Consider the following 23,226-nt stretch of genomic DNA (forward strand, 5'->3'; position numbering starts at 1 on the left):
GGTGGTGGTGGTGTTTTTCCTTTCTTTTTCCAAAAATGGCCAGATAATCTGCATCCCACAGGTGTCCTAGGACTGGCTTCAGTCTTCACAGAGTCGGATTGTTTGCTGAAGTCAGTTTTGCTCATTTCCTTACCCAGATTTAATGTCATTCACCATTAGGAATGAAACTTGATAATATTTGAATGTCCAGTTTTTTTCCTTCTGCAAGATGCAAAAACAGGGGCCTGGGATATGGCCGAGTGGTACAGTGCTCGCCTCCTATACATGAAGTCCTGGGTTCGATTCCCCAGCACCACATATACAGAAAATGGCCAGAGGTGGCGCTGTGGCTCAAGTGGCAGAGTGCTAGCCTTGAGCAAGAAGAAGCCAGGGACAGTGCTCAGGCCCTGAGTCCAAGGCCCAGGACTGGCCAAAGGAAAAAAACAAATTAAGAAGCAAAAATAGTCTAGAAGAAATAATACCCCAATAAAGCATCTAAGTGAAGATATATCATCCCCCCGGATGTGTGTGTGTGTGTGTGTGTATGTGTGTGTATATGTGTGGTGTAGTGTGTGTGGTGTGGTGTGGTGTGTGTGGTGTGTGTGTGGTGTGTAGGTGTGGAGTGTGTGTGTGGTGTGGTGTGGTGTGTGTGGTGTGTGTGTGGTGTGTAGGTGTGGAGTGTGTGTGTGGTGTGTGTAGGTGTGATGTGTGTGGTGTGTGTGGTGTGTGTGATGTGTATGTGTGGTGTGGTGTAGTGTGTATGTGTGTAGGTGTGGTGTAGTGTGTATGTGTGTAGGTGTGGTGTGGTGTAGTGTGTATGTGTGTAGGTGTGGTGTGTGTGTGTGGTGTGGTGTAGTGTGTATGTGTGTAGGTGTGGTGTGTGTGTGGTGTAGTGTGTATGTGTGTAGGTGTGGTGCAGTGTGTATGTGTGTAGGTGTGGTGTGTGTGTGGTGTGGTGTAGTGTGTATGTGTGATGTGTATGTGTGGTGTAGTGTGTGGTGTGGTGTGGTGTGTGTGTGGTGTGTGTAGGTGTGGTGTGTGTGTATGTGTGATGTGGTGTGTGTGGTGTGTGTAGGTGTGATGTGTGTGATGTGTGTGGTGTGTGTGATGTGTATGTGTGTGGTGTGTGGAGTATGTGTGTGTGTGGTGTGTGTGGTGTGGTGTGGTGTAGTGTGTGTGGTGTGGTGTGGTGTAGGTAGTGTGTATGTGTGGTGTGTGTGTATGTGTGTAGGTGTGGTGTATGTGTAGGTGTGGTGTGTGTGTATGTGTGTGATGTGTATGTGTGGTGTGTGTGTGTATGTGGTGTAGGTAGTGTGTAGGTGTGGTGTGTGTCTATGTGTGGTGTGGGGCGGAGGGCGGAGGGCGGAGGGCGGGCCCGGGGCCAGGCGTGGGGGGCGGGTGGGGTGGGGTGGGGTGGGGTGGGGTGGACGCCCCTGCGGGCCCGGTGGGTCCCGGGAGCCGCCGCCCCTGCAGCCCGGGAACAAACGGGACATTCACGCCGCCCCGCCCGCCGCCCGCCCGCCCGCGCGCCGGCTCGGCCCGTCCTGGCCCGCGGAGCCGCCGCCGCCGCAGCCCCGAGCGAGCGCAGGCCGGGGGAGCCGGGGGCGGGGGACCCCGCGAGCCGCCCCGGCCGGGCCATGGGGGGCGCCGGCGCCCGCCGCCCGCTCTGCCCGCTGCTGCTGCTCGCCGCCGCCGCCGCCGCCGCCGCCCGGGTCTCCCGCGTGCAGCAGCCCCCCGAGAGGTAACCCCCGCCCCGCCCCGCCCCGCCCCGCCGGCCCCGCGCCACCCCGGCCCCGGCGAGGCGCCCCCGGGGGGACCCAGCGCGCCCCCAGACCCGCCCGACCTCCGCGGGGCCCGCCGGGGAGGGGGCCCGGAGCCCCGGGGAGGGGGCGCGCTCGCTCGCTCTGTCTGTCTCTCTCTCTTCTCCTCTCTTCTCTCTGTCTGTCTCTGTCTCTCTGTCTCTCTAGCTCTGTCTGTCTGTCTCTCTGTCTCTTCTCCTCTCTGTCTGTCTCCAGTCACACTAAGAACCTGCCTGCCACAGGACACAGGGGACATACATGATCCATCTATCCCTGTGCACACACACGTGTTGGCTCTAGGATAGACATCTACGGGTATGCACACACACACACACACACACCATTTGAACACGACCTATCATAGGTGTGCCAATGTGTCAACCACATGCATGCACACACATGCCATCTATGTGGACATGGTGTGTATGTGGACATATCTATCCATCCACCCATCCATCCACCACCTATCCATCCATCCATCTACCTATGTATCTATCTATCTACCATCTATCTACCTACCATCTATCTGTCTATCTACCATCTATCTATCTTAGATATCTATATATGGGGGGGGGCGGGGGGAGGGTGTTGGATCAGCCATGGGGCTTGCACTCAGGGCCTGGGTTCAAGGCTAGGGCTCTACCACTTTGAGCCACAGCGCCACTCCTGGTATTCTGGTGTTTAGTTGTAGATAAAGAGTTTCATAGATTTCATAGATTTCTTTTCCTGCCCTGGGCTGGCTTTGAACCGTGATCCTCCGCTCTCAACCTCTTGAGTAGCTAGGATGAAAGGCGTGAGCCAACAGCACCTGGCCTACAATCTTAAACAGATGATAGAGACATGTGTTTGGACTGTTTTATCAGACTACGATTTACACATTTCAAAAGCTAGCAGGACTCCAGCTCTTCAATTTATGATGCACTATTCACTCATCCATAGGTAACGTTTTTCTGAAGCTGACGTTAGATGAATAGACTATGTTTCAAGTTATGATTCTTTTCTCCTTCATTTCCCCAGGCCGGTTTTCACATGTGGTGGGGTTCTCACTGGAGAGTCTGGATTTCTTGGCAGCGAAGGTTTTCCAGGAGTGTACCCTCCAAACAGCAAATGCACTTGGAAAATCACAGTAAGTTATTTTTTTTTAAGCAAAGGTATTCTCTTGCAAGTCGGGGTTGGACGCAGTGAAAAGCGGCGCTCTTTTTCCTCTGGTGTTGGGATTTGGGTTGGAGGTAGAGGCCTGGGGTATGAAATGTTGGGTTTACTTCAACTATTTGGGAGATTTTTAGTGCCCTGCAGTAGACATCAGAAAGGACTGGAGATAGTGCTTGAAGGAATAAATTCCTACAGCAGATGTTTGCCCCAAGCCCGGCCTCCCTGGGCTGAGTTGTTTTTTTAATGTATTCATAATGAAAACGTAGTTTCAGTGGGGGGCCTGGGGTGACAGTGACCCCTGAGCCTACATCGACTCCCAGGGGGAACAGAAGACGGGAGGGAGGTGCTTTGGCTCTTAGGGAACAGAAGAAAAATGATGTACTCTATCTCTGAGTAGAAACCACCAGTAAAGGAGACCTGAGGCCAGAGAAGGATAGCAATGCGGTCAGTCTCAAGCGTGATTAAACGCCCGCGCTGCTTAGCCATGGCTAGTTCACGCCATGTTCAGATAAGAAGCCAGAGTCAGACACAACTCCCTTCACACAAGAAGGGGGAAAATGAAGTCTGGATTTCGTGTCGGGTTGAATCATCCGGTTGGTATAGCAGTGGCTATTCTCTTCTTTTTTTTTTTTTCAATTGTCGGGAAGTTTGGGGTCACTAGAAACATGATTCCTTAAGTGCTTATTTAATACTCACCAAAATGGACTGCATGATTACTCTATTGGTGAGCCACTGTGTTGGGCTTGGGGAGCAAAAGGCAAGACATGGTTTCTGTCTTCAAGGAGTTCATCACCTGGTAGGGAGGAAACAGAAGAATTATTGACAGGTATAAAGCATGTTGATACTCAGTACACGAACCAACTACTGAAGAGACTGAGACACGAGGACCGTGGTTTGAAGCCAACCTGGGTAGGAAAGTCCCTGAGACTCTTACCTCCAATTAGCCATCAAAAAGCCCAAAGTGGAGCTGTGGCTCAAGTGTTATTAAGAGTGCTTGCCTTGAGCAAAAAAGCTCAGGGACAGTGCCTTGAGCTCAAGCCCCAGGATTGGCAAGTACGTGGGCACACGTGCATTGCAAAGAGACACACTACATAAAGTTGGCTTACATATCGATCATTTGGAATAAGCCTTTGTCAGGTTTAATTTGACTTCACAGGTCATATCGCGGGTGCCTCGCTATTTCCAAACAGGACCAATAAACATCTGATGACAAGAATATCAGCGCATTATCCGGGGGGGGGGGGGGCGGGGGGACTCTGGCACTTACGCATGTATGTTAAAGTCATCATACGGAATTCATCCTCCAGGTGCCTAATTGAATGTAAAAGGCATTCACGTTTAGTTAAAGGAATTTGTAGATTAAAAATGAGGTGGTTGATTTAACGCTTCTCAACTTTTATTCAATTCGTGAGCAGGAGGTTGACAGGGCTGTGTGTGAGCTTATGTCTAACTTGGAACATACAGTGATACTCCGGTACGATCAGCGTGGGTATATAATTTGAGAAAACAAATAATGAATGTAGGCAGGAACTCAATGTTTAAGCCACTTAATTATACCTAAGGGTCTATCAAAGGGTTCTAAAATTACTGTAACTATTATTTGTCTGTTATAAATAGCAGGAGAGATAGAGCAATGGAATTTTGGCCCTAAACGCGCATTTCCTGGCTTTAAACTATACATAGGATTGAGAATTACATAGAGGCTTGAATTCCAATCTTAACTATGGGTTGTTATATATATATACATATATATTAAGAGAACATATATATTTGCTTTACTAGACACAGTTATTTCAATGGCTAGAATAGTTATTTAACCCAAGGTGCGAGTTGATATTATTTATACATAAGGAAAGTTAAGAAAGAAAACATAGTTGACAGAAGATGTGTGCCCGTCTCAGATGAGAACCGTCTGGATGGTAATGCTTGTGGGCTGTGCTAACACTGAACCTCACAGCAGGAGTGCATGGCAAAGCAGAGCTGCCCAGCTCCTGGTCCCAGGAAGAAGGCGGGGAAGGGAGAAAGAAGCCAGGATCCCATTATGTCCATCAAGGACTCCTCCTAGAGCCCTTCTTCAAGTTTCCGCCACCTCCCAGTGGTGCCACTGGCTAGGGACCAAAAGCTTTCAACACACAGGTCTTTGGAACATTTCAGCTCTAAAAACACTCCTGTGTCTTTCTTCATTTGTGTTTCTGTCTTAGGTATACTCACCACACAGCAAAACTGCACAGATTTAAAATTTCCAACTTAGGGCTGGGGATATGGCCTAGTGGCAAGAGCGCCTGCCTCATATACATGAGGCCCTGGGTTCGATTCCCCAGCACCACATATACAGAAAACGGCCAGAAATGGCGCTGTGGCTCAAGTGGCAGAGTGCTAGCCTTGAGCAAAAAGAAGCCAGGGACAGTGCTCAGGCCCTGAGTCCAAGGCCCAGGACTGGCAAAAAAAAAAAAATAATAATAATGAATTTTTAAAAAAGAAAATTTCCAACTTAGTGAGTTCAACCAAGGCACAATGCACTTGGTACAACAAATACCCGCTAGTGACAGAGAACATTGGTAGAACTTTCTGTTTGGTTCCTTCCTGACCCAGGCTGTAGCTCAAGTGGTAGAGTGCTTCCCTTGAGCAAAAAGAAGCCAGGGACAGTGCTCAGGCCCTGAGTTCAAGCCCCAGGACTGGCAAGAAAAAAAACAAACCTAAAAATTATAGTAGATCCCAAAAAGTAATAATAAAATGAGAAATAATGTTCCTTGCCATGGGATTCTTATTTTGGGCAGAATAACTTCATTACGACAAGCATGTGAGAGGTGCCCTGCCTCTTGATTTTGGCTGAAAATGGATTGTGAAATCAGACTTCCAGAGTGACTCAGTTGTTTGCTCTGAGTTCAGTTTTAATGCTTTTCCTTGTGTTTAAAGTTCTATGGAGTTGGTCATTTAAAAACAGCAGGCTAAAGATCTGAGTTAGATATTCCATCAAAGTGATAAATAAATAGCCAAAAAGTACATGAGAGATGTTTAGCACCGTTACTAAAGATATGGAAATAAAAAGCACAATGGTGCATACCACCGTGGCTCACACCCGTAATCCTAGCTACACTGGGGGCAGAGATCTGAGGGTCAGGGCTTGAAGCTAGCCCGAGCAGATAGAGTCAAGGGACTTTTTCCAGTTAATTAACAAAAAGCCAGACATGGGAGGGTGGCTCAAGTGGAGCTGTGGTTCTAGTGGCACAGCACCCGCCAAACAAGAGGGCATGCGGCCCTCCGTCCACTCCCCCCGTAAAACATTTCAGCTCTGGAGAAGAGGAACTGGAATGGAATTCGTATTGGAGGAGACTATCAATCAAGTCTGAGAGACTAAGAAGGTAGGTGGGCACTGGCCGCTGATTCCGCAGAGGAGCGAGACATGGTGTGTGCTGGAGAGGGAAGGAGGTTCTAGAAGCGGTGCCGGTTGATGCCTCAGGATCCCCGAAAGGCCTGGAGTAAGAGGCCCCAGGTTTTCTTGGAAGGCAGCAGTCGTGGGTGAGGTGACCACGTGGAGTTATGTTTGAAAGCTTTGTAAGAGCAGCTGCCTTTCCAGGCTCCTATCTCCACCCCAATCAGCAAACGGGGTGGCTCCCTTCCTCTTCCTCTCCCTTCTCTCTCCCCTTTGAGGCCAATTTTTTTTTTTAATCCCCTAGGAAGCACAGGGGGTCTTGGGAGGTGCCCAGTATCCTGGAACAGGCCAAGTAAAGGCAGGGCACTGAATGTCAGGGAGCTGAATTAAACTCTGTGTGTTGGATGGGGAAACCCTTGGCGCCTTCCCCCGCCCCCCCCCCCCCCCACACCCTGTGAACCCATCAGGCAAGAAGGCACTGACGGAACTGAGAGAAAATGACAGTCCCAAAGCAACAAGCTCTGTGCAGACACTGACCCTTCCTTAAGGGGCCTGTGGTCCCCGCTACACTGTAGTGACAAGCTTGCCAAGCGTGGCCGGCCCCTCCGTTCTGAACAAGACACTGGAGGAAAGCGACTTACATGAAGAGCTAGAGCCCCAGACGTACCCCAACCAGAAACACCAAGGAGACAGGGATGAGGAGGAGCAGAACGTAAACACTGTCATTATTACCTTCAAAATAGATGCGACACATAAAATACAAGCAGGATGCTGGCAAAAGACATGGCATGCGAGGAAAACACTTGGACATGCATAATGAGAGGAGAAACAAAAAGTGAATAGAAAGGCTACAAGACAAACTTGAAGGCACGTAGAAAGTAGAAAACAAAAGACGTATTTAAAGAGAAAATGTAAGAAAATTAGAGGATCTATCCAGGAAGTCCAAAAAATAGAACAGGGGAATTCAGACAGGAACTATTATTACAAGTATTATTATTATTATTATTATCCTCAGGACAATGAGCAAAAACAAACTAGGCACCGGGCTGATGAAGTCAGCCATGAAAATCCTCATGTTTCTGTAGGAGAAAATTCATCGAGGGAGAAGAACTATGTTTTCTGGAAAGCAGTGGCTCAATGCCTTCATAGTTCTGACAGGAAAATATTTTAAAGACATCATTCTGCAATCCTACCAAATTTGCAGAGAGGGTCTGAGTAGAGAGAAAGACATTTTGAGATAGGCAAGATGTTAAAACTTTTGAGCTTTGTACACCCTTTGTAAGAAAAGGATAACTAACACCAAGGAAGCAAATAAGAAGACTGAAAAGACATAGGAACCCTTGGGGTGTTCCCAAGTTGGGGGATGAAGCCAAGTTCTGAGTCCGCCCGCTGGGTAGCAGGCCTTGTGAGAAGGCAGTGTAGATTGGGTAGGGAGGGCGGGAAGGTAAGAGCTCCAAACCCTCCCATCCGGCGCATGGTCACGTTGACAGGGGTTTTCTCTTCCTTCTGTCTTGTGAGTTTGTATTTGGGAGAGTGAAGGAGGGCAAATGAAAGGTGGAACAAGGGTGAACAAATACAACGGGAGGACTCACTAGAAACTACGTGGAAAAATGAAGTGGGTATCCTGTGGGTGTGGATGGAGGGAAATACCGGGAGAGCGAGCGAGAGCAGAGGGGAGACGTGGTTCAGAAAGAATTGTACTCATTACCCGATTCATGTAACTGGAACCTCCCTGTGTGTCAACTCTACAATAACAACAGAAAAAAAAAAAGAAGTAGCAGCACAAACTTATTATTAAAAACAAGACAAACCATGGAAGTAAATTCCAGAATAAGCAACAGAAAGTATGTTTGTCCTTCAGGAGTGGACATGATGGGAGAGGAAGGAAAGATGATTTTCTCCTATTAAAGCATGTTATTTTAGATGACGAATGATGGAGACCACGTTATTCATTTTCATTTTATTTATTTACTTACTTTGAAATTTTTGAGACATCTAGCTTTGTCACTTAGCCTCAACCTCAGTATCCTCCTACATCTCTCGAGGGCTGGGATTACAGACATATGCTACCCCACCTAGCTACTTTTTGTTTGCACCTAGAAATTTGGTTTAAAAACAGATTTCAGGGCTGGGGATATGGCAAGAGCGCTCGCCTGGTATACATGAAGCCCTGGGTTCAATTCCCCAGCACCACATATACAGAAAATGGCCAGAAGGGGCACTGCGGCTCAAGTGGCAGAGTGCTAGCCTTGAGCAAAGAGAAGCCAGGGACAGTGCTCAGGCCCTGAGTCCAGGGCCCAGGACTGGCCAAAAACAAAACAAAACAAACAAACAAACAGGGTAGCCTTAGGCTTTAAGCCCTGCTTCATATTAGCTGATCACATCCATTCAGTGCTTTTGGATGTTTTTTGTTTTTGTTTTTTTGTTTTTTTGGCCAGTCCTGGGCCTTGGACTCAGGGCCTGAGCACTGTCCCTGGCTTCTTCCCGCTCAAGGCTAGCACTCTGCCACTTGAGCCACAGCGCCGCTTCTGGCCGTTTTCTGTATATGTGGTGCTGGGGAATCGAACCTAGGGCCTCGTGTATCCGAGGCAGGCACTCTTGCCACTAGGCTATATCCCCAGCCCCTTTTGGATGTTTTTGAGCAGCAAGTAGCCTGTATCTTTTTGTTCTAGGTGTATAACCTTACTGACTGCTCCATCCCAGAACAGAAGGGCTTTCCCGTCCCAGTCTTAGTAAAACAACAGTATAATTTGGACTTCCTGATCCTTCACGGATTTATCTGATGAAAATAAAAACTACCCAAGTATTTTCTTCACACTGTCATTTCGGAAACGTTCTCCTCTTAAGGTCACTGCCTAGAAATCAGCTTTATCTTGAAAACTGTTTGGGATAAAACTATATTCCTCTGTCATTAAGAAGAAAAGCCTCCTCTGGTTTTTAGATCCGCTGTTCTTAAAAACAGCCCTCAGAAGACTCGTATTAGTACTTCAGGGTGGGGACTCTCTCTCGTCCAAGAATCTCTGCCAATCACATTTATCCCGTTCTGGATTAACTCATGTTGACAACTTCTGGAGAACTGAATGTCCCCAAATGACTTTAAGTACTTTGTTCCATTTTTTTAAGGAGGGGCTGGGGGTGGGGGAAGATGTTGAGAAATTGGCTCAACTTAATTTTCATGTCCTTCTGCAATCTTTAATCTTTGATTGTAAAACACAACTACTCCGAAAAAGAAATGAGTAACTTTACTCCAAAAGCTCAGACTCCTTTACACGTGGACTGAGAAACCATAAGCAACCTGGGACCAACGTCGTACGCACTTGTAGCGCCCCACTTTTCTGAGGTCCCAACTTGCTCCAAAGAGGGTGGGCTCAAGTTACGTGGACCCTCAGAGCTTCTATTGCAGAACTATAGACACCTTGGAACAGTTGAGACCAGGATTCGTGAAGCGAGGATAGAAAACGTTTCCCGGCCCATCGTCCTCACCTTCCGCGTGCTCTTTGCACGCCTGGCCTCCAGCTGCCTGGGGTGGGTTCAGTGGATGAGACACAGGTCAATCGGAGTGGAACGCGGTTCACATGCAGTTCACGGTTCACTGCGGGGCAAAGGGCCTGCCGCAAAGCTCCGGGCGGCCTGGGGTGGCTGGGGAGCCCCCCCAAAGCCTGGAGGGAAGAGGAGACTCTCTGGAGGAGGAGAGGGAAGATACTGCCCTCCTCCCCCCGGGGCCTGGGCACTGACTGCAATGAGAGGGGTGAGGAGGCAGGTTCCTGCATTTGGCCTTGACTTAAAAAATTGCCTTGGGAGTCAAGGATTCGAGGTACAGAGAATATTCCAGGCAGAAAATGCCCAGCGAAAGTAAACAACAACTAGGCGGTGTTTTGGGAATGGGGAGGCTGAGATTCAAGAGAGGAAGGGCTGGGTGTCGTGAGTCACACCGTAACCCTAGCTGCACCCAGGAGACAAATATTCCCACCTACTTTGTCCGTACCTTTTTTTCTGGGTTCCACTCGGGGGGAGGGAGGTGTGCGGGAACTGGCGCCGAGCGACACCGCCACTCCAGCTGCAGGGAAGAAGCAAACTGGCATAAAGGTCTGTCGGTGGAAGAGGGCGATCGCGGGACACGGGGATGAGGACTGTAAAAGCCAGACAGGCCGTGAGGTCAGACCCGTTAGGGGCGAAGCAGCCCGCGTGCTCCGTGTGCGCGGTGCTGTAGTATCCGGAACATGCAAAGCACCCCCTCTCAGTTTGCTGGCAGGAGTGCGGACACTGAAAGCAAAAGCGCTTGGCAGGTTTGCTTGTGAGGGGAGGGCCGCCCACCCCCCCCACCCCCTCGAGGTGAACTGAGGTCACTGTCTTAGCCTTAGGCTTCACAAGCCAGTGCCATACAGGCCCAGCTGTTGACAGGGGGAAAAAAGGAACAACCCCCAAACACAGGCACTAAATCATTTTTCCCACAGGCAGATCATGAAGCCCCTGGTCAACATAATCTCGCCGCACAGTACTTTATCTAAGTGCTACCAAAAGGAGCGAGTCCACCGAGTTTCCGCTTCCAGTGTGAGCGTGTCTAGATCTGACCTAGGAAACTCCCGGAGAGCTGGACGTGGCCCTGCGCACCTGTAATCCCAGCACCTGAGCGGCCCGGGCGGAACGACGCGTAACACAGCAAGCCTCCCTCTCTGAACTATAAAATGAAACCCCCCAATGACCCAGAAAGGAACAAGCCTTCGGAGCTCTGCTGCCAGAAGGCGGAGCCCCTCAGAAGGAATCTTGTCCAGGATCTGCGTGGTGTTTTCATTTAGTGCCTAATGGTTCCATTCATGCAACAAATATTTTGTAGGTTGGGCCTTGACTTGGGCTGTCTGCTGTGCCAAAGGCCAGGGGTACAACAGAGGGCAAGGCGGGGGGGGGGGGCTCCCTCTTCAGGAAAAAGCATGAGCAAGGGACTTTGAGGGAAGGGCTGCCATCAGGCAGAGCCGCCCATTTGGGTTTGGAGGGTGTCTGGGTGAGTGTTTCAGGTGAAGGGAATCATTTGAGAGAACACAGACACAACACGATGACATGGTTTGCCACAGACAGACAGACAGACACTGACACAAATGCACGTATAAACGTATTTTGAAGGTCGTGGAAGGAAAGCCACTAAATCTGTGCAAGGGATTGCTTCTGAGAAAGGAAGGAGACGGAGGCAAAGGAAGCCTCGTGTGTATCAGGAATGTCTCATTTTACCAAAGGGGAGCCTTCAAATGTGTGGTTAAGTTCATTCTGGTTGATTAACATATGTGTAGTATATGATTCTGGGCATCTCTCTGAGATATATATATGTATATACATGTATGTGTGTATATATGATGTATAGAGCTATATGGATATAGCGCGTTATATCCTTAACAAAGAAAAATCCAGACTCTAGACTCAAGCGGGAGGCTCATCTTCAGAGAACATGCTTTTTGAAAGTCCTTCAGAATGACATTCGGGAACTCTTGGCCAAGTTGGCACCAAAGTGGAGCCGGCCCTGGCGCCAAGCTAGGAGACCTCATGTCAACCAACAAGCCACGCATGAGGCACCTGCAGAAGGAGAGAGGCCTAGGAGTGACCGAAGCCCGAAGCAAGACCCTATTTGAAACATAAGGCAACCACGGCGGAGAGCGTGGCTCAGGCGGTAGAGTGCCAACCGAGCGAGTGTAGACCCCAGCACCACCAAGAAAATGAAGTCTGCATCAGAGGACATTGGCTGATGTTGCCTGCCCACAGGAGAAACAAAGAACGGGTTTTGTACGCGGGAAAGGCCCGCGACCATGTGTATTTCGCCTTTCTCTTTGACGACGGACCCACACTGGTACCGATTACCTGGGGTTCTTTGTGGAAGCAAGGACATCATTTAAAAAGACTGGTCTAATGTTTAATAACTGGGTCGAGATACATTCTTAGAAACAAGACTGTTCCCCCAGACGATTATGGAAGTTTTCATACGAGACTCAGTCATCACGTTCTCTTAGGAGCGCGGTGTACTGGAACACTTTTCCTACGGTTCAGATTTGAAAGAGGAAACTAAAGATAATCTTGGGTAATCCCCCTTTCATGGCTGAGGGGCTGAGCACGGAACCCGGGGCTTCACCCACGCGCCCCCAACCCAGCCCGGTACCACGCTTTCCCCGATTCACTGGGATCCTCAGCTAGATACCAAGGCCTCGTGTTTGTCCCTTGTCTTGACAGGTCCCCGAGGGCAAAGTGGTGGTCCTCCATTTCCGGTTCCTGGACCTCGAGAGCGACAACCTGTGCCGCTACGACTTTGTGGACGTGTACAGTGGCCACGCCCACGGGCAGCGCCTCGGGCGCTTCTGCGGCACCTTCCGCCCGGGGGCCCTCGTGTCCAACGGCAACAAGATGATGGTGCAGATGGTTTCCGATGCCAACACCGCTGGAAACGGCTTCATGGCCGCGTACTCGGCCGCTCAGCCCCACGAGAGAGGTACCGTCTCCACGCGGGGCAGAGGGAGCTCTCGGCCGTCGCCGTGATCGGGTGCCTGCCGGGCGTCAGACGGGGGCGGGGGAGGGCTTGGTGTCAGGGTGCTCGGCACGGACGGCAGGGCACCTCCTTTCTGCCCAAGGCTCTGCAGCAGTTCCCCACCAGCCAGCCGAGAGCCTCCTCCCTTGCCTAAGTTTACTTTGCCATCGGCTGACAGTTCTCGTTCCCCATCTCCGTATGGCTGCATCGCACTGGGGCATAAACTCGAGTTCAGACTGGGTACTTACTTCCCCCGTCCTTCATCACTTCAGGAGACCTGTATTGCGGAGGACGCCTTGAGAAACCTTCTGGGTCTTTTAAAACCCCCAACTGGCCAGACCGGGATTACCCTGCGGGAGTCACCTGCGTGTGGCACATCACGGCCCCCAAGAACAAGGTGAGACGCCGGGCGATGCCAGGACAGCATGCGAGTGTCACCTGCCCCGATGGTGTGCCCCCCCACCCCCACCCCCCCGCACGAGAGCTAAGGCTCCGGGGAGAGGGAGCCACGTGGGACACAGGTGAAGACCCAAGCTGACTTAGCCTGGGCACTATTTAATTTGCAAAGCCAGGGATCTAATTTCCTATTATAGAACTGTCATTTGCAAGGGGAAAAAAAAACATTTAAAAAATGCAAATGGTAAGCAAATCCCACGTAAGACAGTTCCACCCTGGCGCAGGTGTTAGGAGCATGGTGCTGTACGGAGCATGGACCAGCTGGAGGTGGGGGGAGGTGATAAGACTCCCCACAAACAGCTACAGGTCAGGGTCCCCATGGGCAGAGCTCACACGTCATGTCCTAGTGACAGTCATCCTAGTCACCAAACCAACACCAGCCTGCACGCCTCGCTTCAACAAGGCCTGCCACGCAAGCACGACTACCTAGCCCTTCCAAGAACCAGACGGAGACTGAAGTTTAAAATAAAAACTGTTTCCCACAAAAAGCTTTGCTATAAGCAATGAATAGGGGCCGGGAGTAGAGCTCAGCAGGAGTGTGTTTGTCTGGCATGAGCAAGACCCTAGGTTTCATCTGTGGTGCTGTGAAAGTTAGAAAGATGGATGGATGGGTGGGTGGATGGATGGGTAGGTGGATGGGTGGGCGGATGGGTGGATAGATGGGTAGGTGGATGGGTGGGTGGATGGGTAGATGGATGGGTGGGTGGGTGGATGAGTGGGTAGGTGAATGGATGGATGGAGGATGGGTGGATGGATGGGTGAGAAGATTAGCAGAGAAAGTCTACTTTTCTAGTATTCATTAGCTTGTGGTCCTGTGGATTTTTGCCCTTTCTAGGAGTTACTTTCAGATATTTTGAACGACAGAACCTGACACAGGAATAGATGAAGCTTAATTCTGGGAGGTTTTAACAATAACTTTATAAAAATTATTAAGGACACCACTAGTGTGGGTCCTTTTGTTTCTTAAAAAAAAAAAAACAGCAGTAGCTGAGTGCTGGTGGCTCATATCTCTTACCTCTCATTTTCTTTTCTCCTCCCAGCTTTACAAGACATCGCTGACAAATAAAAATGTATGCATATACATTATACAGCTTGATGTTGACACTGCTTAATTTGCAAAGCCAGGGGTTTAAATGCATACACTGTGAAATAGACTATAATCAAACTCATTAACATATTTATCATCTCCCCTCGTTATGCTTGTGAGCATGTATGTTTTAGAAAGTCTAAGATCTCTCCCCTTAGAAATTGTTGAGTATAATATATGTATATATGTGTATAATTATCAACTATAGCTGTCACGCTGTGCTGTAGATGCCAACAATGGCCTTACTGTAGGTGGCTGGAATGACACCGTGTTCCTTATGAAGGAACTGCAAGAAAACGGACCTGTCGTATGTGCAATGCTAACGAGGGTCAATCTGGGTTTGAGATCACCTTTTGTAGAGATTAAAAATGAAAGTAAAAGAAAACCACAGCTTTCTTAATAAGAAACACAACAAGGAAAAGATATTTAAACAGAACAAAGACATTTTTTAAAACAAAAAACATCCTAGCACTGTACAAATCTGGAAAATGGGAGAAGTCCACCTGCTGTGATTCACTAGTGTCACCGGACATCTCTAATGTTGTGCTTCCTCTAAAGCTTATCGAATTAAAGTTTGAGAAGTTTGACCTCGAGCGTGATAACTACTGCCGTTATGATTATGTGGCTGTGTTTAACGGTGGAGAAGTCAACGATGCTAACAGAATCGGGAAGTTCTGTGGGGATAGTCCACCTGCGTAAGTAACACCTCTTTGCGTTTTTAATATTTTAATGAAGCTAGCACGTTTAGTTGATAGAAGGTTTTACGCTGCTGTTTGATTAACAAATTCTTGGGCCCCAGGACAGTGGAGCCCCAATGCAGTGCCACCAGCAAAGCCTAGTGGCCTTCCACAGGCTGGTGACAGGACCTAGAACAGACCACTTGAATGCTCCGCCTCAGTGGTCTGGTTCACAAAAAAGGGTATCAGGGTGGTAGTAGAGATGGAATGGAAGAAATAGAGTGCTTGCCTGAGCAAATACAGTGCCCGCAGCTATTAGCATTGCTGTTTAGCAGATGAGGACTTTGACCTTTTTTACTGAAGAGTGTGAGCTTTTAAATTTCAGCAAATGACCTACTCATTGTGAGAAATATGAGAAGGTAGATCTTTACGACATCACAGAGGCGCCACTTAAACTCGACACTTGTCTTCTTTTAGGCCAATCGTATCTGAGAAAAATGAACTTCTCATTCAGTTTTTGTCAGACTTAAGTTTAACAGCGGACGGGTTCATCGGTCACTACAAATTCAGGCCCAAAAAACTGCCCACCACTCCCGCCCCACCTGCTACCACCGCATACCCTGTCACTACAGGTAAGTGCTTTAGTTGGGAAGTGTGTGTGCTAGAAACAGAAAAAAAAAAAAAAAAAGATTCCTTGGACGTAAAAATACTTGACACTAAAGTAACTATAGCTACTAGATTCCATAAACACCCCCTAATTATGACAACCAGATTGCCTCTAGAAATTGCCATCTGTCACCTACAGGGCAAAAACACAGTGGAGAACCACTGTGTATGTCTATTCAGATTTACTTTAAAATTTGTCTACTTCTTGGTGCCTCCTAGGCCCAGCCAGCCCCAGAATAAGTATTTAGTCAGTGCGTGTGTCTAGTGACAGATACAACACATTACATGTGAGAAGAATTTCTAAAGCCCTGAACGACTTCTAGCCAGGCAATTACATATGTTCTTTTTAAATTTACCTTTACTATTACCTCTAAGTAGTTGTGCAAAGGAGTTCCCGTTTAACAAGGCAGCTTATGCTTACGAATACAATATATCTTGATCAAGGTATCAAGAAAGCTCCTTTCTGTCCTCTGGGGACAACTCTAGGATTCTGTGTGCAAAGGAAGAGTTACCTTATATCTTCGGTCTTGAGCACTGTTGGACTGGGTTCTTCTAAGCAAGGTACACACAGAGTGTATCTATTTTTGGTTCTGGTGTTAGTTGCATAGAAAGGAAAAAGAGAACTGGGCTAAATTTGGATTATCTTTGATCATGGGTTTAAAATACAGAAGAGGTATTGAGTTGCCCTGAGGAAATTAGAGCAAGAATTTCTTTTGCACGATTTATAATTATTTTATCACAATGCCAGATTAGTGGCTCAGGAAATAAACATTAATTTTAAATAGATAGGTCTAGAGGTAAACACCAATTATACGTGAGTTCATTTTCCTGAATCTTATGTTTCACTTCTTTGTATTTCTTCTTTGGCTGAAGGTTTAAAACCCACTGTGGCCCTGTGTCAACAGAAGTGTAGACGGTCAGGGACTCTGGAGAGCAATTATTGTTCAAGCAACTTCGGTAAGAAATAAAACCCAGCCTTTTCTCTCTAATGAGAAACTTGAGACTGCACGCTTAACCTCCAAGGAATTCCCGTGACTTTAATGGCAAAGGGTCAGTAACACTACTCATGTGCCCAGGAAAATCCTTTCCTCCACTCTAGCTGTGTCAGCTTTAAGGTGTTCGAAGCACAAGATGAGGTGAGAAAAACAAGTACTCAGGGAAAAAAAAAAAAGATTTTTTCACCTGTGTCGAGAAATGACTCTCAGTACATGATACTGCTACTCCGTGTCTTCTGGCTGACTCTTCCTGAAAACCCCTGTATACCTTTTCTTTCACGTATTTTTCATTTGCAGGTTCTTTTTTGTTTTTTTCCTCACACATCTGTGATTCAACTTAAGTGCCTCAGAAGATCAGCCAAGTTTACATTCAGTAGCTCACCTCACTCAGAAGAAATTCAAGTCCTTCGCCCATAATGTGTTTGCCAGGGGCTAAATTAAAACCTGGATCTCTGAAGTCCATTTGGGGAAACTCTTATGAACGAGAACCTGAGGAGATAGTACTTAAGGACTTAAGAGTTTCTAAGAGCTTTTTCCAATTACAAAATTGTCCTATCTGTGCACACTGCTTCAGAGCTGAATGTAATTGTGCCGAGCATTTTCAAAAGCAGGTTCAAAGAAACATTTGAGAAAGATGAAACATTTGAGAAGTCTTATCAGGAAAAGAAAGTTGTTAGTGGCCCAAGTAGGTTATCTACAACAAAGGGCCTCCCCAGAGGCGGGGCTGGTGTTTGGTGTCATGAGGTAGCAAGGACTGTAGCCCCGAAGGGCTGTATTACAGGGGAGCTAGGAGGACGTGGAGTCTGGGGTTCTAAATGGTACTCTTGTTGGCCTGGTGAGATTCCAGCAAGTGGCACAAGAAGGAAACCAAATAGCACCACTTGCTATATCACACACAGGTTAGTCTTCTGGAGGAGGGAGCTCAGGAAATCACCTCCCCTGGGTCTTGGGCCACCTGGTTCCACCTGGCTGTCACGTGCTATGTGTCGTGAAGCCCTGTCTCCAGGAATCAAAGTGCGGTCGGTGTGAGGTCTCGGGAGCTTAGTGCACTACACGAGCATGAGGGCTCGCTTTGCAGTCAAGTCCCAAGCTTGAATGATACATCCATTGGCTGTGATTCACTTATATATGGCGCATTGCTAACGGCCCAGGGGTTCTCAACAGAGTTAGCAGAATTGGGGAATGCTACTGAGTTTTATCTGGGCAAGAACACAACTTTTTTTTTTTTAATCTAGTGCAAGCCTTGAGCTAGAGGGAAATGTCCCCCTCAAACGCCTACAATGCCAACAGCAGCCCTCTGAAAGAGACAGCATCTCAAAAGAAGGCACTGTGTAGAAAGACCAACTGGATTTTACTAGAGATTAGCTTTTTAAGCAAAAAAAAAAAAATGTTTTAGGTTAGACTCAGTTCTATCCTTGGACTTTTCAAATGAGACAGACAACATGGACAAGGAAGGAGACTACAAAAGGGCCAGCACGAGACAGAGACCTGTGATCATTAGAAAGAGACTGTTCATCAGGATGGAAAGACGTTCGAGGAGAGGGGATAGCTGGGTAGGAGCCAGGGAGCGACAGAAGGTCCACATTCACCGGCAAGACAGACTCCAAGCGCTTCCCCAACCCCACTGCGCGACCTCCAAGTCCTGCACTGCCTCTGTGGGTTCAAGACCTTGTTCACTCCTTTCTCCCCGGGCTGGCCAGAAACCACCACCTTCCTAATCGCAGCTTCCCGTAGCTGGAGTGACAATCCTCAGCCACCAGCGCCGGGCTTTCAGAACCGTTTTTAAAAATCTAAGGATTTTTGATGACAAAGGCACAGAACCCCATTGGAGAACTCAAGTCAGGCCTTTTCTGTAACACTGAACTATTTCATTTCTGAAAGAGAGCATACCTTTCAGTTCTGTTCGCACTTGCCTCCCCCCGCATGTGCTGTCACCCGGTTCCCAGAGTGCTGTCCCGTCTCTTGCAGTACTAACCGGCACTGTGATCACAACCGTCACTCGCGGCGGGAGCCTCCATGCCACGGTCTCCATCATTAACATCTACAAAGAGGGGAACCTGCCAATCCAGCAGGCTGGTAAGAACATGAGTGCCAAGGTCACTGTGGTCTGCAAGCAGTGCCCCCTCCTCAGAAGAGGTGAGTAATAAGGAAAACTCTCATCTCTCTCGCAGGGAGATCCTGGAGGGATGGCAGAGCTTCTTGGAGCGGGATATGAAACTTTCTGGGCAGTGACAGGTATAGAGAAGTAAAGTCAGGACTAGTGTGTTAACGATACCTGATAGCAAAGGCAGGCCCTGGAGGCGGGGGCGGGGGGGCAGAATTGAACAGTAACCCCAGTTCCTATAACGTGTGGAAGAAGAGGAGGTAGTAGAAATAAATAAGGAATCCCGAACCTTTGTAGAGTTGAACCGACAGGAGACAGAGATTGAGAGAACAGTTAAGCGTGTCAAGTGCCATCATTGTTCTTGGAGAAAATGCCCAGCAAGCAACTGGAAATGCAGAAGTGAACTTGAGAAGAGAGGATTCTAGCTAGGCAAGAACTCAAAGCTTGGAAAGACCAGAGTACTTTTTTTTTTTAGCACCTGTTTTCTTGCAAGGTAATAAAAAAGTGCAAGAAAGATCTTAACTACCTATGCCCTCAAAAAATGTACAATGTAGACAGACTTGTTGAAATGTAGATAAAAGTTCAACATGGTTGGGCACTGGTGGCTCACGTCTATAATCCTAGCTACTCAGGAGGCTGAGATCTGAGGATCGTGGTTCAAAGCTAGCCAAGGCAGAAAAAAGTCCATGAGACTCTTATTCCCAATGAACCACCAGAAAACTGGAAGTGGTGCTGGGGCCCAAGTGGTGAGAGAACTAGCCTTGAGCTGAAGAGCTCAGGGACAGTGCCATGGCCCTGAGTTCAAATCCCATAACCAACAAAACACAAATGTTCAAGACAATATCAGAAGAGTAGGTCACGAGTTGCAGCCCAGATGCATTTTGGGACTACGGGAGGCTGTCCAAGGATGGCCAGTCAGCAGTAATGAGGAGCCTTCCATAGTCATGCAGTACATCAGTCATAGGACGCATCAAGAAACTGTAAGTGACCTATAGTATTGCAGAGCGATGGCCCACGCGTTGACTGCATCTCACTGCTGCTTATTTCTGCGCTAGCTGAACTGGAATATGCTACTAGTTGAGGCTAGCCTTTTGCTTAAGCCAGATTTATTCTAGATAGCTGAGTGGATCATTTGTATCATTTACAGAGAAGAACATCTACCCTGAGAAAAGTTGTCACCTAAGATGTTTTTCAAAGGACGCCCATAAAGAAGACTATCCACTTCTCTATTCCCTTCCTTCAGGTCTGAATTATATCATTATGGGCCAAGTGGGTGAAGATGGCCAGGGCAAAGTGACGCCAAACAACTTCGTCATGATGTTCAAGACGAAGAATCAGAAGGTTCTGGCAGCCTTAGAAAACAAGCGATGTTAACGGAGAAGCGCCGCCTGTTGTTGCCATGGAAAGACCTGCTCCCGCTACGCTGCGTAGAATAAAGCCCGCCTGTCCGGTTTGGCCTGTGGCTTCCTGCACAGCTGGACTCACTTCCTGGCCGTGTGGTATAGATGTGAGTCTGTGCAAACCTGCCGACCAGGGTGTTGGCAGGGAACGGGCGGTGCCAAGCGCTGGCTCCGGGGAGGCCCTGGTGGATACGCCTCGGTCAGAGGATGAGAAAAAAAGAGGTTTTATAAAGTGCATTATTTATAGTGATCATTCGTTTTACCTTTAGGCATTTGCTCTGAGGTATTAACTTTTTCTCTTGCATTTAAAAAAAATGATGCTTAATAAAAACATTTTTAAATGTTTATGAAGCACCCATTAAACTTGTTCTCGTATAAGATTAAATCTACCTCTTCGGTGGTACTGGGGCTTAGAACTCAGGTCCAAACTACTCATCCCATTGGTACCTTGTACATCAAGCTTGAATAGTTGAAGGTGTCACGGTCCCTAGTGGGTGACACGGGCTAGTCGTTCGATTCCGTTCTTGAAAACATATATAGTCAGGCTCTTGTGGCTGATGCCTGTCATCCTAGCTACTTGGGAGGCTGAGATTTAAGGACTGTAGTTCAAAGCCAGCCTGGGCAGGAAAGCCCATGAGACTCTTCTCTCCAGTGAACCAGCAAAAAACCACAAGTGGAGGCTGGGAATATGGCCTAGTGGCAAGAGCGCTTGCCTCCTACACATGAAGCTCTCGGTTCAATTCCCCAGCACCACATATATGGAAAACGGCCAGAAGGGGCGCTGTGGCTCAGGTGGCAGAGTGCTAGCCTTGAGCACAAAGAAGCCAGGGACAGTGCTCAGGCCCTGAGTCCAAGGCACAGGACTGGCCAAAACAAAACAAAACAAAACCCACAAGTGGAGGAGTGGCTCAGGTGGTAGAGTATCAACCTTGAACAAAAAAAGCCAACCAAGGAAGAGCCCAAGGTCCTGAGTTCAAGCCTCAGTACAGTCATACACACTCAAAAAAAAAAATCAATGAATATATTTTATGGCAATGCCAACCAGGGAGTTGTAGACACAGCCAGACATTCTTCAGGCTTGTATGAATATGACAGGCCTGCTGAGAAGGACAGAGCGCAGGGAGCAGAGCTTACCAGTAGGATACGGCTACACTTCCTTGCGTAGGGGTCTTTGATGAGTCTGGCAGAAGTTTCTACAGCATCCCTTAGCTCCCTAGGTGACAAGGAGGCAAGGAAACAACATGCATGTCAGGGGCATTAGACACTCCGGCTTGAAGGGGTATTCTAGAAAAGCTAGGCTTTCTGCTGATTCATACCACTCTATAGGCATAACTTCCAGGCTCCTTACAGGTGACTGGCCTACTTATAGGAGTTATGTACTCCTAGAAGAACGCATAAAGTTCTGGCTGCCTTGGTACATATTCATAGTTCAGCTGTGGTTCCTCCAAACCAGATGTAATCCATCAGCCAGAGTGCATTTTTCGCCATGAACAAGTTTGCCTAACAACACAGCTGACATAATGTATTATCTAATTCCTCTGGTAAATTGTAGCTAGCCAAGGTCAAATTCTTAGCCAAATGAGCAAAGGCTGCTAAGCCCCATTCCTAGTAGATTAGAGGAAAAATGAATTTTATCTTAATAACACAGAAAAGGCAATTAATTTAATTCCGCGTCTATTCATAACAAAAATAAATCAGGAACAAATTATGAAGAGAATATCTTCAAGTTGACCAGAAAACCTCTAGCAAGTTTCATGCTTAAAGCAATTCTTTTACTATTAGTGGTAAAACAGAATGTCTGAAATAATCCTTTCTATTAAAAATTGTCGGGCTGGAGATATGGCTCAGTTGGTAGAGCACCAGCCAATGATCAAGTATACTGAGTTCAAAACCTGGGCTTGGACAGAAAAAAAAAAAAAAAGAATGAAAGAAATGTACTGGAGGTTTGACACGATGTAATGAGAAGAAAATCAAATGTATGATATAAAGTTTGGAAAGGAAGAAAGGATATGTTATTCAGATAGAATATGTGAGGTAACCTACTCTGCTGGTGATTAGAAGTTTCAAGAAGAAGGGAGAGACGGGGCTGGGGATATAGCCTAGTGGCAAGAGTGCCTGCCTCGGATACACGAGGCCCTAGGTTCGATTCCCCAGCACCACATATACAGAAAACGGCCAGAAGCGGCGCTGTGGCTCAAGTGGCGGAGTGCTAGCCTTGAGCGGGAAGAAGCCAGGGACAGTGCTCAGGCCCTGAGTCCAAGGCCCAGGACTGGCCAAAAAAAAAAAAAAAAAGAAGAAGGGAGAGAGGAAAAGAGAAGGAAGACAGGAAAGGGAAAGGAGGAAGAGAAGAAAGAGAAGGAGAGAAGAGGGGTGGGGGAAGAAAATGGAGATGGCATTCAATGGTACTATACTTGCCCTTGCATATGCAAGGACTAGCACCCCAAAAAATAAAATGAAAACAAAAACCCTCATGTTCGTCATTAGTATGTAAGCACTGTTTTTCTGGGCATAGTCTGGCTCCTTCCTTTCTGAGGCTGACGACTGCTTTCCTACTTGTGTTGATTGCCTGTCTCTCTGTCTCCCTCTGACTCTTACCTCATGGTCTCTGCTTGATCCCGGTCATAAAAGACTTTATTAGGAAGGCAATCTTTCAGAAAAGCAAAGACGAGGCATCTTACAAGTTCTGTTTGTTGACCAAGAAGAACCTACAAATTAATTTTAAAAAGCAAACCTTTCAGAAATGTCTTACCCAACACAGATGATCAATTGTTCTAGATTATACAACACTAGCTTTTTCACTTACTAAATTATCAGGTTGAAACCGATGATCTCCGTGTTCTTCAAGTTCAGTGTATGCATTTCTCATCAGCTGACTAGATGCCAACACACAATTGGCCAAACAAAGATCCCACTGTTACTTTTCTATCTTTGTTCTCATATGTCATGGCATTATAATTTATCTTTCAATTTCTATACCTTGAAATTCATTAAGTGTACAGTTTGAGACATGTCCGACCAATCGTCTCCTTCCACCAG

At 47.6% G+C, this 23,226-nt stretch overlaps 1 protein-coding gene across 1 annotated transcript; it reads left to right on the forward strand.

The window, feature by feature from the left end:
- The first annotated feature begins 1,616 nt into the window (after positions 1 to 1,616).
- On the forward strand, positions 1,617 to 20,535 carry Pcolce2 (procollagen C-endopeptidase enhancer 2). The gene is made up of 9 exons (XM_048334961.1): positions 1,617 to 1,720; positions 2,796 to 2,904; positions 12,514 to 12,769; positions 13,078 to 13,202; positions 14,907 to 15,043; positions 15,503 to 15,657; positions 16,565 to 16,648; positions 18,655 to 18,822; positions 20,034 to 20,535. The coding sequence occupies exons 1-9, from the start codon at positions 1,617 to 1,619 to the stop codon at positions 20,162 to 20,164; spliced, it is 1,269 nt and encodes a 422-aa protein (XP_048190918.1). The 3' UTR covers positions 20,165 to 20,535.
- Positions 20,536 to 23,226: the final 2,691 nt, after the last annotated feature.

This window comes from Perognathus longimembris, chromosome 26, assembly GCF_023159225.1.
Source record: "Perognathus longimembris pacificus isolate PPM17 chromosome 26, ASM2315922v1, whole genome shotgun sequence".
Classification (NCBI taxonomy): domain Eukaryota; kingdom Metazoa; phylum Chordata; class Mammalia; order Rodentia; family Heteromyidae; genus Perognathus; species Perognathus longimembris.

Bases quoted from the DNA above. Each gene is read 5' to 3' on its own strand.
- Pcolce2 (XM_048334961.1), top strand. From the start codon at position 1,617: ATGGGGGGCGCCGGCGCCCGCCGCCCGCTCTGCCCGCTGCTGCTGCTC. The intron at 1,721-2,795 runs GTAACCCCCGCC...TCATTTCCCCAG, and splicing joins GTGCAGCAGCCCCCCGAGAG to GCCGGTTTTCACATGTGGTG. The intron at 15,658-16,564 runs GTAAGTGCTTTA...CTTTGGCTGAAG, and splicing joins CGCATACCCTGTCACTACAG to GTTTAAAACCCACTGTGGCC.